The following is a 17,687-nucleotide window of genomic DNA, read 5'->3' as shown; positions in this document are numbered from 1 at the left end:
TTGTGCATTGGTAGTAAAACTTAGGAAATAAACAGAGGCTGCAGGGTTTGATCCGCGTTGAGGAGGCGTTCAAGGGTGCGGTAACCGGCATGCAGGATGCTGTATTGCAACAGGGACTCGCCTTGATAGTGGGAGCCCAGTTGGGGCCCCTGCCGTTCCGTGGCTTTCAAGTTGGAGCCAGGAGCGTGGGCAAGGCTCGATTGATTTATGGACTTTGGCTTAGAGACAAGGATTAAACAAAGGTTGGGCAGGTCACTGCTTGTGTAGCGCTGCGTGTAAAAAGCCAAGTCAGGAACGGCGTGAACAATCAGCCGGGTTTGACAAGGGTTTTTACTGTGGGTGGTGGAGCAGAGATCTTGATAGGTTTTATGGCCTGGCGTTCTGTCCATTTCAGTGTAGAAAATACGTATTTACACGTCATGGTTCCTCCTCAAATCAATGCAATGTTGTCCACCCTTGGAATGCTCCTGTTGATGGCTTGTTCTATGGCCTTTTGCAGTTGGAAATTGCTTCACTCCGACTCCGTATCGCGAGCCTCTAAGCACTTGCAAAAAGGTTAATCTGTACCTCCGGATCAGAACGCCGTTACCTGTTCGGGCCTCTGCTCGGACGTCTTTAGGCCAGGAATGGACGTTGGTGAACGAAACGAGGTGTGACACGAGCGCCCAGGACCGGCACGAACCCTGTGGCCCATGTTGGTGAAGTACTGGTGCTGGTGTTTACAGATTGCCAACATTACTGGATCCCCGCCGTTTGGTTTAACTCCCGTCTTGTCCAACGTCCCAAGTGCCGTCAGAGGCAAGTTTATTTAATCGCCGACGACACCTGTCAGAAGGATTTGTCGAGTCATGGTGCATGGGAATACTGACTGGATATAAGAGATAGTGATGATCACCTGCTCACCGACGATCCTCTCTTTTCTGATGTAATTGATTGACCTCGACTCGACTCTGGAGAGTTACTGGCAACATGTCTTTGGTGGGGGAATATCTGGTCAAGCAGAGCCCCTGTTCTCTTCTTAGCAGTGGCTGATCATTACAACTGCCTGCATAAGAACCCCTGCCCTCATACCGACGGACATGGATATGCCGGCTTTGGAGGTCTTTGGTTGCGATAAGGCATCAAGAGAGGCTTGAAGTTACATATGATGACTTGGTGTGTGACGGATTAGACTGTTAGGCTCTGTACCACCAAGTTGGTGGCTTGCTCGATTACGAAGTTCTGTCTCCAGTGGCAGAGGCCAGAAGCAGAGCAGAAGCAGAAGCAGAAGCAGAGAGTACCGTTAGACGCTAGACAAGCATTTCAAAGTTATGAAATCCAGCCAAGAACCCGTCTGTGATCGACCTTTACAGTGGACGGATCCACTACCTGTTGTCCACTGTTCATTTTCTACCCAATCTCCAACGCTCCGGTGAACTGGTCAGGCTGGTCCATCCCGTCCGTCTTGTCTTGTCTCTAAAAGAGAAAACCGCAAGGACCACTATCGCACTTTGATCTAGCTTCATTTATCATGGAAATGCCCACTAAAGAGTAGGGAGGGGAGGGGCCCTGCGGGCTGAGCCTGAGCCTGCCCGACCCCGGCCGCGGCGCTTTCCCAAGCCAAGCCAAGAGCCTGCGTCCCCCGTCTCAGTCTCAGCAAGTAATGAACCTCGGTGGTATCCACTTTGGATCTCATCTCATACGCCCACAATGACCCTCTCTTTGTCTCTCTCGACCTACTATGGACTGTCCCTCTCTCTGCAACACGCCCACACTCTTCCTCTGGCCAATGCCTCATCTCAGACCTCAAACGCAACAGCAGGACGAGCCAATGTTACAGGTTAAGCACCCTTCGGCTCCAACCAGAGCCTGTGGTGCTGAAGACGGAGGCAACTTAATTTTGGGTTCCTTCTTCTCGATCTGTAACCAGGTGTCTGGTCGTCCGTCCGTCCTTGGAGGCGGTCCGGTCCCCTCTTTCTCCGCCACAGATTCCAAGCAGCTGGCTCAATAACCGTCAACCTGGATATGCGTCGTCCGTTTTCACTAAATCCTGATCCCATTCCCGATGAACAATTCTACTAGCGTTGATTCATGCATACTGCACTGTATATGTAGCCAGTCAATCAGTCGTTATTCAGCCTTCCAGCCAGTGACCGCTCCCAATTCCACCTCCGCAGAGCAAAAGACAGCGGCGCATTTAGAGGGATCTGCCATCCCTTGCCTTGACGCCCCAAACTAGACGCCATCAACTGGTTTAGACTCCTCGGCTTCTGTTCCCCCTGTCCCCGTCCCCATCCGCCGCCGTAGACTGGTTCAACGTCCTGGAACTTGCAGAGGAGAGGGTGCCTCTAAGGTAGTGCGTGCCAAAATGTCCCTCCCCTCTAATGTGCTCTAGCCTGGACTAGCTGGCCTGGTTAATGCTTTAGGAATAAAGACAAACCAAAAAACATTCGATGACTCCAGGGAAAAAGTCTTGTAACATGGGGCAGAACGACGAGATAGCCCCTACACAATTACACCGAACGGCAAGTTGCCAAAGCCAAGGCGAGGTGCAGCGAAATACAGTAATGGGACCAGAGCGTTAGTAGCCCTCAAGCGCACTAAGAGACTGGATAGCGGCCGGCACTACACCATCTCGGATCATTATTCGAGTTGGTACATTCATAGAACATACCATGCAATACCATTTTTATATGGTACAAGAAACGAGACTATGTCTCGAGGGCGGGACAGAGGCGTTATTTGCACTTCTAAGCCCACAATGGAAACTACTGTACGCCGCCATCGACACAAACCAAAGTAGCCTAGAGAGGTCTCGACGGATGGATGCTACTGTACTCAATGTTGGAAAAGGTATACCTCGTCTCAGTTCCGGTGTTAGTGCCAGCCCTCTTCTCCATATCTTGACTTGCCTTACCTGACCTTGCTTTGCTTTACTCGTCACCCCTGACCCTGGATACGTCTCTCTTCATCTCCCTCTTTTATCAGCCTCCCTCCGTTTCCTTTCGTCACGCTCATCCACCCTCCACCTGCCGTCCTCTCTCGATCCCTCATCTGTGCCCCCCAGTTCACTCGCTGCCGGATGGGACCCACTGAAGCCCGCTGTTGCAGTGCAGGGATCCCTTGACTCCTCCTCTGATCTCCTGCGTGGTTCCTTGATAGCCCTGGCGTATGTATACCATGCTCGCTGCACGCCTACAACTGGAGTCAGATTTGCGACGCCCCATCCTTTGAGCTTGGGTATTCAGTCTGGTATTTAGCATCTGCATGGCCCTGGCTATTTTGCACTACACTGCACTACATCACACTATCCTCTGCGTCTCCCAAGCACTCCTGGTCTCCACTGCCCTTACCCAGCGGGACCGGACATAGGCCCATAACCCAGTGACGACCGTTGTTGATATCTGTCGCCGAACCCCCAGTATTGTCTGGCTTGAATGGAGCTGTATCGACTGTCTACCTGACTCGATTCACCTCAACTAGACGTCAAATAGCTTGTTTTCACGACTCAACACTCTCAGGCGAACCTTGGAGGCCAGTCATATTATCGACTCTTCCTCGCTCCGAGTCCAATCAACTATAAGCTTCAATATTCCCCTGGCTCATCTACTTGGTCTCTGGTATTATCCCTCAAAAACCACCACCACAGCGTAAAGCTCTCCCCCAGCCCCAGCCAAATCTCCTCCCCGATCCACTAGGCAATACTTGGACCCGCCTGCATTAACACGGCACGCCCTGTTAAGACTTAAGCACTCAGCTCCCACACAACCCGGCTTCTGGATTCTCAGCTTCACCTGTCTTTTTATATCCCACCGTCAGCGACTCTACACCGTCACCTTTTTGTATACAGACAATCGCACAACTTCTTCAACTCTTCAACAATATAGACACTCTTCGATTGTCAGATCAGAACTTATACGTCACCTTATAATCGCTGATTTATTTACAATTGGATCTCACCGCCGCCTCTTATACCCTAATCCAAGGCCTTTGTCTAACGTCGACCTGTCATTCCTTCAACAAGTTTAGACAACATCTTTTGCATCGGATCTTCAAGTCTTCCCCAGCGAGCGTCTGAAATTATTATGCTGTGACAAGTTAACATCTTGCCAACAACTATTTCCGCCTTATCTCTACATCACTACACAAGCATTGCCTCGGAGGCACGTCCAAGTTTTAACAAAATCATGGAACTTATGGAGCTAGTCGAGAACGAGCCCACTGCTCGTCCCTTCCAGTGTGACTGGCAATCGTGCACAAAGGTTTGTTGCCAAAATGATCCGTGGCCGTAGGACTTGACTAACTTCTGTTGCAGAGCTTTAACCGAAAGTCCGATCTACAGAGGCATTATCGTATACATACTAATGAAAGACCATACGCTTGCTCTATTCCTGGCTGTGGGAAGAGCTTCATCCAACGGAGCGCTCTGACTGTTCATATTCGGACACACACAGGAGAGAAGCCTCATCAATGCCAGCACATCGGTTGTGGGAAACGTTTCTCGGATGTAAGTGTAGACCAAACCTATGGTTCGAATGGGATTAACAGATAACACAGTCATCAAGTCTGGCTCGTCATCGACGAATTCACACTGGAAAGCGCCCGTATAAATGCGCTCACGATGGATGCTCCAAGAGGTAGGCCGCAACAGAACCATTGAACCCATCACGTACTAACTCGACCTCAGCTTTTGCCGCAAAACAACCATGGTCAAGCACCAGCGGAGATCCCACCAGCAAGGAATGAACCCTAACGACATCGACGACTGCTCCTCGGATTCTGACGATGACGAGTCTCCCTCCACTCCTCAGCACTCCTCGATGACTTGGTCACCTCATGAGATGGTTTCCATGAACCAGGGTGCCCCTAGCGGGCCCTTACATCGTGCCTCCTCTTACGCTGATTTTGAATCCCAAGTCCATGGCCACCACATGCCCCAACATTACGGCAACCGGCAAGGGATTCCCGCCAGTGTCCCTCATGAGTACCACGGTACTCCCGTGCCCGAACAACACGCACACGTTCAGCTAGTCCATCGAGCAGCAACCATGCCAAGACAGGCTTACTATGTCACCGAGGCAGGGAACCCAGGTGTTGCTACCATGACAAGCACTGTACCGCCTCATTACCAGCTATCGCAGCAAGTGGAACGACCTCCCATGGAGCTTCCATATTCGGCACCCGGAATTGCGACGTCGATTCAAAGCAGTCCAAGCACCTTTTCTGCTACATCAGTCCCCAGCCCTATGATTCCCGAGGGCTTTTACGTACACCAACCTGGAAGCCAGCCAGCATACACAACAGCCGAATCTCAACCAGCAATGATTCAATACCAGCAACCTATTCAACATCATATGGCTCAGCCACAGCAGCCAGTGGTATCCCAAGCGCAGCATATTCCCTCAACGGGCGGACACTACGCTCCACCGTCAGCCCACTCACAGCAAGAGCAGTGGCCACACTATGACCCGCCGATCGAAGTTACAACCATCGGACAGTTACCTGCATACGGAACTGCAGTTTATGATATTTACGGGCCAAAGATTGAGTTTGAAGATCCTTCATTGCAACTACCCAGCAGTAGACTGGCGAGCATGTGATGGATGACTGCTTGAATCACGCTATGTTTTACGAACGTCATATTCAACACGTTAAGATATTAACCCTTTCCGTTTACGATAATCACTTGTAACATCACGATCATACCAAGGCTGGACCACACAACGATCTCTGTTTCATGAATTTAATTATTATTCTTGAAGAGGATATACCCATCGAGACATTATTGGAGGAAACGTGCTGTTCTATTGCATCCACGAGCATTTCTCTGGAACACATGAAAGATGTCATCCGCGATTCGAAAAGCATGTCATTGGGCGTTTCTGTCTTGCTTCTTGCCATAAATGGATTTATGAGAGCAATCTACCTTTTGCAGCAATCATTCCAGCTTAACATACATGATATTGGATGGTTGGTATTACAGCACCCTGTGTCATCCATCCCTGACAGCTTGGATTATACTAATGACACGATGTTTTTGAGCCTTTTCTCTACTCTTGTTGGCATTCACTTTCTTTTTTTTCACCATTAAACAGCAGCTATACCCTTTAAGAGAAATGTGTCGATGTTGGATTGGACAGATAATTAGTAGGGGGAGGCCATTGGGGATAGCATTTTGAGAAGGGATAACGGGGTTTCATGAACATTGAAGAGGACAAGAAGGTTTTTACTGGGACTTTTGGGAGGCGATAGGGGCCATGGGAGAAAATGAGGATACCCACGCATGAGAGATATGGAGAAAGTAAACGAAACCCCTTATTCGCATCTAATATACCCACATAGATATCCATCCATGAGATCTAAGAAACCTAGAAACTGCCCTATCCTTAACGAGAAAGAAAGATATGAGGTGTTGGGTGAAGGATCTGGAATAATAGGTCCTATCATAAGGTACCTTGATCGAAGAGTCACCCAGGTCGATTCTGAACCTCTCCAAGTATTTTTGTCTCTCAGAATCGAGGTCTCAATATGTCTTACTTCCACTAACCGGCCAGATCCATCCCTCAACACAGACACTAGGCTTTTACTGATCACAACAACCAAATCCTGCTCAAAAACTGTTTTGCAAAGTCACAGTTAAAGCATCACAACTCTCACTTAGACGGCACCTATCCCAACCAATGATAAGAGGCTTGTGCCTTGACCGTGATCGGGAGGCGGAAGATCTGATGGCCGAGAGAGGATGACTCAGCATTCTCTCAAATAGGCAAGGGCCCATCGTGTGATGCCGAACAGCGGACCAGAGTGGCAAGCGAACCGAACTCCCCATCGATTACATACTGATGATGCCTGCGCGCGGTTCACTATGAGTGCATCGCGGTAGACAATCCATTCTTCTCTTTGAGTAGACTTATCACGAAGCAATCTCGGTGTATGACAAACGTTTGCCTCCCGAGAAATCGTTAGACGTGGCGGAGGCGCACACTATCTGCCTACTTGCACGTCATCGAGACACTTTGCAATCAACCTTTCCCTGAGCATCAGTACGAAAATCATCATCCCGAAAGCACTTCTGGTGCATATAACTCCCCAGCATGGCTTATAATGCCATGATGCTGCCGGTATGTTGTTGCGGAGTTTAGGGGAGAGCTATCGCCGACAGTAACTAACGAGGCTCTAGAACATGGCAGCGACCACAACGGAGTTATGGCCTTCGATTACGAATATCGCCATGGCTCCCTGGCGGCATATGACTTCAGTCACACCCAGTCGATCGGTCCCTTCGAAGAATGGCGTGGAACAGACAAAGGTGGCGGACGCTCAACGAGTATGTCGCAACTGTTTGACATTTTCAACCATCATACTAATCTGTGTTACAGGTGACCGAACTCCAAATCCCCGAATTCCTTCTACAAGTTGACTTTGGTTCCCTCTCTCGCTCACGATTTTCTCCTATGACACCGATGACTGCTCAGACAACTCTTTCCATCATGGGCCGTGTTGGCCTTCGAGCGGCGAACCCCATTTTGCGACACCCTCAATTTCAGCCCCGCGTATTGACCCAGTCGTCTTTCCTACGCTCGTTTTCGCAATCTTCTTCCGGTATTCTCTCATCTCCTCGTGGTATCTCAACTCTCGGTGCATTTTCTGTTCAGCGCAGAGCATTCGGCAGCTCCAATGGCATTTCCCGCAACCAGCTGGCAACATTGGAGGAATCCGCCAATCGAAATCCCGGTAATGCGAACGCGCAAAACGCTTTCTACCAGCTCCTTCTCCGTGCCAACATGCCTGCTATTCTTGTGGAACGATATCAATCTGGACGCTTTGCCTCCAACGCTGCAACCAACGATGCTTACCAGCGAGCCCTCACGATGCTTGGTGTTAACGCTAACCAAGCTGCGAATGCGCAAGGTGCTGTGAACGGAAACTTTGCTGGAACTCAATGGCCAACTTATGAGCAAGGCATTGCCAACGCTGCTGTGGCTGGATCCGCCAATGGTGGTAATCCTATGGGCCACAAGGGTGAGCCCATCCACGTTATCGTTCAGGAGTCAACTCGGTCCACTATCTTCCGCTGGTTCAAATTTTTGGCCATCTTCATTGTGACCACCTATCTCTGTTTCGCGCTTGTTACTATTGCCATCGAGGCATTCAGTACTTTCCGTCGCGGTGGACCTAGCAGCAAGGCAGATTCTGAGGTCAAGGCTGAAAAGCAAAATACTCGGTTCAGCGATGTTCACGGTTGTGATGAAGCCAAAGAGGAACTCCAAGAAGTTGTAGAGTTTCTGAAGAATCCCGAAAAGTTCAGCGATCTTGGTGCTAAACTGCCCAAGGGCGTCCTCCTGGTTGGTCCTCCTGGTACTGGTAAGACGCTTCTTGCTCGAGCTGTTGCCGGCGAAGCCGGTGTTCCTTTTTTCTACATGTCTGGTAGTGAATTTGACGAGATATTCGTTGGCGTTGGTGCCAAGCGAGTCCGTGAGCTCTTCACCGCGGCTAAGAGCAAGTCCCCTGCCATTGTTTTCATCGACGAACTTGATGCCATTGGAGGCAAGCGAAACCCACGGGACCAAGCCCATGCCAAGCAGACACTGAACCAGTTGCTTACCGAATTGGATGGCTTCGATCAGGACAGCAAAATTATCATCATCGGAGCCACCAACTTGCCCAAAATGCTCGACAAGGCCCTTACCCGACCTGGACGATTTGATCGCCATGTTAATGTTGAACTGCCCGATGTTCGTGGCCGTATTGCCATTCTCAAGCACCACGCCAAGAAGATCAAGGTTGGACCTGATGTTGACCTCGAAGCTATTGCTGCTCGATGCCCCGGTCGATCTGGTGCCGAGCTTGAGAACATGCTGAACGTTGCCGCTCTCCGAGCCAGCCGAGCCAAGGCCAGTGTTGTTCGAAAGCAAGATATGGAATGGGCCTACGACCGAGTCACCATGGGTTCCGAACGCAAGTCAATGGTTGTCACTGAGAAAGAGAAGGAGATGACTGCTTATCACGAGGCTGGCCATGCGCTTGTTCAGCTTTTTGATAAGGAGAGCTCAAACACTCTGTACAAGGTCACAATCCTCCCCAAGGGTCCCTCGCTGGGCCACACCGCTCAACTTCCCCAGATGGACAAGTATTCTTACACAGCTGCTGAGTATATGTCAAATATCCGCGTCGCACTTGGAGGAAAGATGGCTGAAGAGCTACGATACGGTGACGACAAGGTGACATCTGGTGTTTCATCGGTAAGTTTTAAAGGAGAAGCTATCACAATCATATACTCATTTCTCTTAGGATCTCGAGAGGGCCACCGACCTGAGCTTCATGATGGTGACACTCTTTGGCATGTCTAGTGTTCTGGGACCTGTTGAATATGGCCGAAGATACGAGAACCTCAGTTCGGAAACAAAGGCAGCAATTGAAGGCGAGGTTCAGAGGACAATACGAAAGTCGTACGAGGATGTACGAAAACTGTTGACGGACAAGCGAAACGAACTCGACTTGTTAGCCAAGGCTCTTGTTAAGTACGAGACTTTGGACAAGGCCGAAGTGGAGAAGGTGATTCGCGGTGAGAGCCTCCCTGGGCGTATCATCGCTCCTAAGGGACCCATGACATTGCCTATCCCTCAGCAAGCCCCGACACCTCCTGGTCTCGGCGGCGTGACTCATCCTCAACCTCCGGAGACACCTGCGCCACCAGCTGCAGCAGACACATCAAACACTGAAGGGTGAGCTCCGAGGTTTGGTAGTGGGTAACACGCCAAGATTGGGGTCAGAGAAGACGAAGAGGATGCGATGGGTAGTCCACGCCACATGCATTGTGTGACGCGTGGGAAAAAGTGGTGATGATCCAACTCAAGCGCATATTTCTACAGCGAGCATTGCGTATGGAATTGGACGGCATGCCCTTGCGAGACATGAACGAGAATGGGACTTCCTAGCGAGGGGCAAACTGGCCTGGGCATACGCTTAGCGATTGATGTCTATGTTGATATAGACTTTTGTCCGTTGGAGCAAAGTGGCAACGTGAAGGAAGTCAGGAGCCAAGATGAGCCATCATTATCAACTAGGAATAGGGGAGACGATGCAGCGAATCTTTGGCATAGGCCTACACCAAGCGTGTATATGGATTTACCCTCTCGGTTATCTGTCTCGATTGTAATAATTTATTTTGTATGTGTATTTTATGGACGGTTATGAGATATGTGATATTCTTCAGTTCCTTATTGTGATTGACTTGAATATGTATGTGTGTGTATATATATATATATACATGATCTGATATGATAGGGTCGTCAAATACGATCTTGGGCTTATTAATGGGATTGTAGTTGGAGTGAAATTCTCCGGTAGCGGAAGATGAATAGAGTTGCATATAGTTACAAAAGAGGAAGAGAACGTGGGGGAGGGGAAAGTGAATCGTCGAATCCCCCAACTTGGAATGACGAATGCGGGCCCAGTTTATCAAAGACCCCCAACGTGTATCCGAGGTATAAGAGGCCATTGACGTCAAACGATGAGATATTGCGTCTTGAGATTCTTCTTTGACTGTTGATACTCACTCAACAAATATATAAACTCAATTATACAACTGCATAACGCTCAATTGGTAAAGCTATCATCATGACAAAGGTTCTCCTCACTGGTAAGTTCTCATTATATCTTCATGCTGAGTCAATCACTAATGATATCACAGGTGGCTCAGGCTTCATTGCCGGTATGCTGTGCTCTTTTGAGAACAATGAAGGATAGTACCTATCTAACAAACTTCAGCTCACACTCTGGAACAACTTCTTGAAAAGGACTACGCCGTCGTGACAACCGTCCGCTCAGAGGATAAAGCCCAAAAGATCCGTAATGCATTCCCAGACAAAGCCAAGGCTGGAAAGCTAGAGATCGTTCTTGTGCCAGACATTGCTAAGCCTGATGCTTTTGATGAAGTAGCAAAGACACCTGGTCTTGACGCTGTTATTCATGTTGCTAGTCCTTTCCACTACAACATCAGTGAGTCTCAGTGCCGGGACCATGCTTAAATGACTGACTGACATTATCTAGCCGACCCTAAGAAGGATCTTATAGACCCAGCCGTCATCGGTACAACAGGCATTCTCAAAGCCCTCCACGCCACAGCACCAGGCGTGAAGCGAGTCGTCATAACCTCATCCTTCGCCTCTATTCTCGACGAAGCACACTTCACAGACGGTTCTCACGTCTTCTCAGAAAAGACCTGGAACCCCGTCACAATCGACGACATTAGCAGCTCATTCATGACTGCCTACCGCGCCTCAAAGACTCTCGCTGAGCGTGCAGCTTGGGACTTTGTCGCTGAAAAGAAGCCCTCTTTCGATATCGTGACTGTTTGTCCGCCTCTGGTTCTGGGACCTGTATCAAAGCATCTTGCTACACTTGAGACCATCAACACTTCCAATGAGAGGATTGTTAAGCTTTTGAGGGGTGGTTGGAAAGACGAGATTCCTCCTTGTACACCTGTTCCGTTATGGATTGACGTTCGAGATGCTGCTCGTGCTCACGTCAGAGGTCTCGAGGAACCTAACGCTGGTGGAAAGCGACTCTTTGCTACAGCTGGATGATTCTCACACCGTGAGATTGTCGACGCTGTTGCTAAGAACTTTCCGGAGTTTAAGGATAGACTCCCTGGGCCAGAAGTCAAGGGCGGAGAGCTTCCTCCTAAGGATCAGATCTTTAAGATTGATACGCAGGAGACGGAGAAGTTGCTCAAGATTGACTGGATCAGCATTGAGCAGAGTGTGACGGATCTTGTTAAGTCACTGAAGGAAATTGGTATTTAGAGGATGGGATAGATAAGTAAGTATGCTACATAGAAGAAATAAAGTAAAGTACTGTAGTGAAAGTGCCTGTTAAGGATAAATTTACATGTTGTGGATCGTGTGACTCTTGACCCCTGCTCTCTGTGTCTTCATACATACATACATGCGTCGTGTACGATATCTAACGTCTATCCTGTCGATCCCATTATCTCAAGATAGCCATCATCTGTAGTCTCCGAAATAGAAGCATTTCTATAAACTCGACATGGCGTCGGGTGGGATATGAATTTGAGTATCTCTGAAGTCTCAGAGAGGCATCGTTCCTTTTCGGGGTGGTGATGTTGGAGTAGATGGGCGATAAGGAGGCGTCGATGGAAGTGCCCTCGTGGGTGGAGGCCCAGGACTAGCGAGCATGTTGAATGAAGCATCGCGAGATCTTGGGGGTCTTGGTGGAGAAGTTTGGGTGTTATAGCCAAGAGGTGCTATATGAGCAGAAGGCGGAGGAGTGATAATTCCATCGCTGAAACTCAGCGATCCATCATCCCTGACTTTTCCTCCATCAGGCGCCGTCATGACTATCATGGGAACTTGATTGGCACTATAAATCCTCAGTGTCCTCTCATGCCGTGGCGAGAGTTTACTGCTTGTTGGTGAATACACCGGAGACGTAGGAAACCCATTCGGCTCATCAGCTAGAAATCTTCGCTCTCGAAGTCGTGCAGGCGGTGTAAGCGGGACACCGTCAGGATCTGTATGGGAAATAGTCGGTGAAACCAAAGGCATAGGTGAGTCTGCGCGAGGAGGAGGTGAAGATGGATGTTTGATGAGTCTCCGAATATCAGTCTTGCGAGATCGACGTCTTCGAAGGAGGCAGAATATGAGGGCGGCGATGGCGAGGAGACCGACGACTGAGATGATAGCTATTGTGACTTTGACGCCCAAAGGCATTCCTTTGTTGGTTTCGTTTGAGTTGCTGCTTGAGGGGTCGGAGGTTGCGAGTGTTGAAGGGTCTGTTGTGGTGGAATATGTGGTTTCTGGTATTGAGCTTTGTATTGGAACTGAAGTTGTTTCTAATGTTGTTGGTTTTGTCGTTGCTTGTAGCGTACTCTCTGCTGTTGAAGCCCCCGCCGTCGTTTGAGATGACGCATCCTGTGACTTGTCTGTTCCCTTTACTTGTTGACAGTCTTTGTCGTCGTTGAGAGATTCAGGATCACAAATGTGATATGGTTGTGGAGGACCCGGGTCTATTATAGAGTGGTAACCATGGCTTCAACATGTCAGTGTAAGCAATCAAGAGATGTAGTAGAGGTGAGCTTACTCTTGGCAAGTATTGATGAGCCAATTCACATTCGCTACATCTGTTAGCATCTCAACAACCCAAAGCCATCATCACATACGATCTTTTCCACCCTCGCCCAGGTTATCCACACCACAAGCCTGAGCATCACAACAATAAAGCGCCCGAAAAGGCTGCTCCTTTTCCATCCAGTCCCTGCCTTGAAGAACCTCGCACACGCGCTCAATTGTCTCATCCCCTGGCACCAACTCCTTGAGGAACCTCTCCCTACACAGGCTGATGCATAGTGGCGGATCCTGAACATCAGGCGCAATGAAGCCCCAGCTGTGGCCGCTGCAGCCTTTAGTCTTGGTGGACATTTGGAAGAGTGAGGAAGACGGAAGGGAGAGGATGTGTTATTGATGGGACATGCTCTGGAGTTTCAGCTGAATTGAGAGGAGGTAACTCGAAGTGAGAGGGATAGAGACGATAATGATAAAAACGGAAAGTAACAGGCTGATTTAAAATAAAATAAAAAACGGGAAGAGGAGACGGAGAAAAGAGAAAAGGGTCAAACGAGCGAGGTGAGGAATACTTGAGGAGGCGGCATCTCACATAGTTAGCCTGTCCTTTTCCCCTCTGTTGAATCTAGACCTATAACAGTTGCAACTGCAGCTGTAGCTGTCACTCTGATCATTCTGTGATCAACAAATCACAAAACAAAGTCTTCGACCAGGCCCCAAAAGTACGAAGCACAAACCGGTGACAGTTCCCACGGCAGGACCGGTAGCATGGACAAGATCAGGCTGGTGCCTCTGTGACTCTAACACTATCATACAGCCTCAATTGAGCATGCAATGTAATGTATGTCTGCGTCTTTGTTTGTTCAAGTGTTACACGGCATCAACACCGCAGTTACCCGCGTCCGACGAGAATAGCCTCGTATGCCTTGTCTCCCTTCCATCCACTCAAACTTGGTAGACACGAGGGGGGCTTGCATCGTGGCGGACGGAGAATATTTCCTATACCAGAAGGTTTTCGAGGCTTCTTTCGTTTATTTCCTCAGCGGGATTTCTAGTTGTGACTGCCACGATGGGTGAATGGATGGGGGAGGGCGGAAAGTCTAGAAGCCGATGTTTGTTGGTGTATGACATGACATGGCATGGCATGGCATTATAGAAGGGACGGTGTTTACAGGGAAATGGGAGCCGGAGGGAGAGAAAGACTTGCTTCAGCTGCGTTGTGTGTTGCAATGGCATGAACGGTTGTTGTTTGGCAGGCCAAGCGAGTATTCGACAAGGATGTTGCATTCTGGGTAACCAACTCTGCTGAGTGTGTTTTCGCTAATACAATACTTTGAGTGAGAGTATATCTTCTCTCAGAGACGACGTGACCGGCAATTCTTGTCGAGGTTTCGAGTAAAAGGCTATGCAAAGGATATGCACATACTATAGTGTCTATGTATATGTATCTATCCTTTTCTCTCGTTCGAGTCTCCCTCCCTCCCTCCTTCCCTCCCTCCCTCCAAACCTCAGTTGCGCGTTCACCGTTTGCTCGTGGTTACACAAGACCCTCTCCCCCACTGAAGCCATGTTTTCCCGCGTGTTGGAAGAGCTGACATGTACTGCAGATTGCCACTTTTTAGAAGGCTCCCCGTCTGATGTTTGTTTTCTCTCATGTCTATGAGACGGTATCTTGCAGCAGATCATCTATCCTCCGCATGTTTGATCCTACTGCTACTGGTAGACGCTGACACAATCAGAGACACATGATTCAACTCTGCATAACAATTGTTCCAAAATATGCACCTCACTTTTGCGGTGAAGACGAGACATTACTACTGTGCTGTACCGTGTCTATCTATCTAATGCACGACTCTGGGCTGAGTAGAGGCTGACTCGGCACAGCGCATGAGAGCCTTGTAGTCCAGCGTCTACAACGTGCTCTGCTCACCCTCATATTGTGAAACGGAACCTCTGCAGCAGGGGTTATGTATGCACAAGGGACGAACGCCATCGACCTCTCACCGCATGAAATGAGTCCTACTCACGTGGGAGTTCTCGAGTCTGGGCACTCGCCCCAAATAGAAACTTCTGTCTCTGTGATACACACGATTGGCCGAGTCTGAACCTCGTATTTGTACTTGACTCTCCTGAAGAGCTGATAAACCCTTGCACAAATCAGCGAACCACTGCGCTGCCTGCTAAAGAGCAAGCATAGGCCATACCATCCCGACGGGACTCGTTGACGTCATGAGGATAGGCACTTCGGGAGAGTCATCATCCGTATATGTGATGACCAGCTAGCTATGACTTCTTACTCGTTACTCTTCTGGTCATCACATTCCACCAAGTGAGATTACTCCGAGTGCATCTTCTCTTGTGACTCTGTCCCAGTCCGTCACTCTTGGCAACTATAGATTCTCCGAGATAGCGGATTACATACTCGAGTATATTTCCGCAAAGGGAGCCTTCTCCTTCGTGATGTGTTACAGACCGCCCAAAGGACCGATATCTTTCCCGAGGCCGATCATCAGACTGTGCAAGGTAAACAGTTGATCTCTATCAAGTATCCCACAAACAGCTTCTTAACCAAATCTAACGGATCAATCGCAAGCGTGATACATTCTATACGTCATGACGTTTGTACAATTGTGAAGCAGCCTACTTTGATGGATTATGTGTCTGCACAAATCGTTAGCCGATACTTATAAACGATAGACATTCCAATATCTTTCTGTTCTTCAAGCAAGGACCATGGTATTATTTCCGGTCGTATTCTCAACTGGAAACAATGCATCATTCACTGTGTCACACTGATATCTCATTTACACCACCGGCATTGACTCCCCATTCAAATAACAGCGTCGACCACAAAATGCAAAATAAACTCTAAGGATATAAAAAAGTATATAAAAACCAATCGCCAAAAATAGCAAAAGATAATTCTTTTGCCGTCAGCAAGACTCGAACTTGCGTTTTCAGTGCTTCGAAGAGCCACAAACTGATGTACTGACCCCTATACGATGACGGCTGAGAGGATTTGATACAAGGGTGGGCTCGTATTTTAGTATATACCACACGCACAAATTGCCTCACACCAAAACATGGTTATACATATTGAACTCCCGCAAGCGATCCTTGCTCCAGGATACACATAAATTTCTATCACGGTGCCGGTCTGTAAGTAATCATTGATGATAAATGACTCAAGAGTACAAGTGCGTTGCGCTATTATCCACAGGAGGACTCAAGTCGGCCACATTACAGTACTATATGCGACAGCGTTGCAGTACTAACCTTGGTCATCTTATGCTTGCTCGACTGCATCTCGAAACAAGACATCACCTTCTGAAGCTAACTCGTAACTATGTCAGTAGGTTTTTTTTCAACAAAAATATACAAGGCATGGTGGTCACGATGTTACGTCCAGTCCAGTACATGCTTCCAGAGCATCAATTAAAAATAAAAATAAAAAGTATGTCTAGTTCATACAAGAGCAATGTAATACCGTCTGCCTATACCGGGTATAATTCCGCAGCACACCGACCCCAAACACCATCGTCTCCGTTTCCGCGGAGTCTAATCTGCTAGACACATCCATTCCACCTCCCAACCTTGACCTATAGTATGATGAAACACGACCATCAGGTATAAAATAACAAAAGAAAAGAAAAGAAAGGTTAGCATCAAGAGCCATTCTAGTGCAAGTGGACCGAGTCCTTTTCTGTAGAGCCCCAAACTTCTGTCTTGCTCAAAACCTCAACATCTTGTCAAAAGTCTTCTCCTTTCCCATGGTATACAGAGGTTGAACCTGAAACAAAGGCGTCTTGCTGCAGGTGATGTGTAGATAAATATTAAAGGTAATGTGAGTCGGTGATATATCGGGCTTTGTTTCTGCTTTCAAGCCCTCACTTCGTCGGAGCTGATGGATGAGTCCCAGTACTCATACAGCTCAATCATCATTCTAGAAGAACGACGGCTTGGCGAGGACACGGTACTCAATGTAGTCCTCGCCGTCGATATTGATAATGGTGCCTTGTGAAACGAGTTTCCCAGTAAATGGGCCTTGCGTCTTGCGTTCATACTTCACCCCGGCGTACATCTTTGCATCTTCGGCATTCGTTCTTAGTCGGAGGCTTTCCTGGCGCGCCCAGACTTTATTGAGGCGTTGCATTTCGTCCCGCTCGTGTAATTGTTGCCGCCCGTTAACGGCCACGCCAGGGATATTCGCGGCAGCGGCTTGGGCTGCCTGAGCGGCTGCGGCTGCTGCACGTTCACGGTTCGCTGCTTGCAGATGGGCGCGTTCCTGAGCGAGCTCGACGCGTGCAATCTCACGCTCCGCTAGAGCCGATGTTCTTTCGATCGCATTGTTGTTCAACGATGTCCTGCCCGTGGTTTGGCGAGGAGCTGGCGCAGGTTGAGGAGGAGTGTCAATATCTATGTATGACTGGCGTGCTTCGGCTCTGTCGGCCTCGACGCGGCGACTCTGACGCAACTCATGGCCTCCATATCCCATTCGCCCTGTCTGATCAGATTCTTCGCCATAATCGCCTGGAAGACGGGGTAGAGCGGGTGCAATAGACAAGGGAGCAGGCGCCTTGTAATTCGTCCCCGCGGCCCTTGCCTGTGCTTCATAAACAGCTT

At 48.9% G+C, this 17,687-nt stretch overlaps 6 protein-coding genes and 1 non-coding gene across 7 annotated transcripts; 3 read left to right on the top strand and 4 right to left on the bottom strand.

Annotated features, from left to right (window-relative positions):
• Window positions 1–20: 20 nt before the first annotated feature.
• On the bottom strand, window positions 21–389 carry FOXG_11238 (uncharacterized protein; the record flags this gene model as incomplete). The annotated part of the gene is made up of 1 exon (XM_018390788.1): window positions 21–389. The coding sequence occupies one exon, from the start codon at window positions 387–389 to the stop codon at window positions 21–23; it is 369 nt and encodes a 122-aa protein (XP_018249314.1).
• A 2,769-nt stretch (window positions 390–3,158) lies between these two features.
• Window positions 3,159–6,446, top strand: FOXG_11237 (uncharacterized protein). Its single transcript, XM_018390787.1, has 4 exons — window positions 3,159–4,241; window positions 4,295–4,486; window positions 4,537–4,616; window positions 4,667–6,446. Exons 1-4 carry the CDS (start codon window positions 4,167–4,169, stop codon window positions 5,577–5,579), a joined length of 1,260 nt encoding a protein of 419 aa, XP_018249313.1. The 5' UTR covers window positions 3,159–4,166; the 3' UTR covers window positions 5,580–6,446.
• Window positions 6,447–6,773: 327 nt separating this feature from the next.
• FOXG_11236 (ATP-dependent metalloprotease) lies at window positions 6,774–10,335 on the top strand. The gene is made up of 4 exons (XM_018390786.1): window positions 6,774–7,100; window positions 7,160–7,306; window positions 7,359–9,221; window positions 9,271–10,335. Exons 1-4 carry the CDS (start codon window positions 7,074–7,076, stop codon window positions 9,706–9,708), a joined length of 2,475 nt encoding a protein of 824 aa, XP_018249312.1. The 5' UTR covers window positions 6,774–7,073; the 3' UTR covers window positions 9,709–10,335.
• Window positions 10,336–10,386: 51 nt separating this feature from the next.
• Window positions 10,387–11,889, top strand: FOXG_11235 (dihydroflavonol-4-reductase). Its single transcript, XM_018390785.1, has 4 exons — window positions 10,387–10,621; window positions 10,673–10,693; window positions 10,750–10,980; window positions 11,032–11,889. Exons 1-4 carry the CDS (start codon window positions 10,600–10,602, stop codon window positions 11,565–11,567), a joined length of 810 nt encoding a protein of 269 aa, XP_018249311.1. The 5' UTR covers window positions 10,387–10,599; the 3' UTR covers window positions 11,568–11,889.
• Window positions 11,890–11,936: 47 nt separating this feature from the next.
• Window positions 11,937–13,421, bottom strand: FOXG_11234 (uncharacterized protein; the record flags this gene model as incomplete). Its single annotated transcript, XM_018390784.1, has 3 exons — window positions 11,937–13,032; window positions 13,084–13,123; window positions 13,163–13,421. The coding sequence occupies 3 exons, from the start codon at window positions 13,419–13,421 to the stop codon at window positions 12,072–12,074; spliced, it is 1,260 nt and encodes a 419-aa protein (XP_018249310.1). The 3' UTR covers window positions 11,937–12,071.
• Window positions 13,422–15,992: 2,571 nt separating this feature from the next.
• On the bottom strand, window positions 15,993–16,074 carry FOXG_20485. Its single transcript has one exon. It is a non-coding gene; the product is annotated as a tRNA-His (tRNA).
• A 406-nt stretch (window positions 16,075–16,480) lies between these two features.
• FOXG_11233 (uncharacterized protein) lies at window positions 16,481–17,567 on the bottom strand. Its single transcript, XM_018390783.1, has one exon. The coding sequence runs from the start codon at window positions 17,557–17,559 to the stop codon at window positions 17,008–17,010; it is 552 nt and encodes a 183-aa protein (XP_018249309.1). The 5' UTR covers window positions 17,560–17,567; the 3' UTR covers window positions 16,481–17,007.
• Window positions 17,568–17,687: the final 120 nt, after the last annotated feature.

This window comes from Fusarium oxysporum, chromosome 1, assembly GCF_000149955.1.
Source record: "Fusarium oxysporum f. sp. lycopersici 4287 chromosome 1, whole genome shotgun sequence".
In the NCBI taxonomy this organism is placed as follows: Eukaryota; Fungi; Ascomycota; class Sordariomycetes; order Hypocreales; family Nectriaceae; genus Fusarium; species Fusarium oxysporum.
This window is presented reverse-complemented; position numbering and strand designations above follow the sequence as displayed.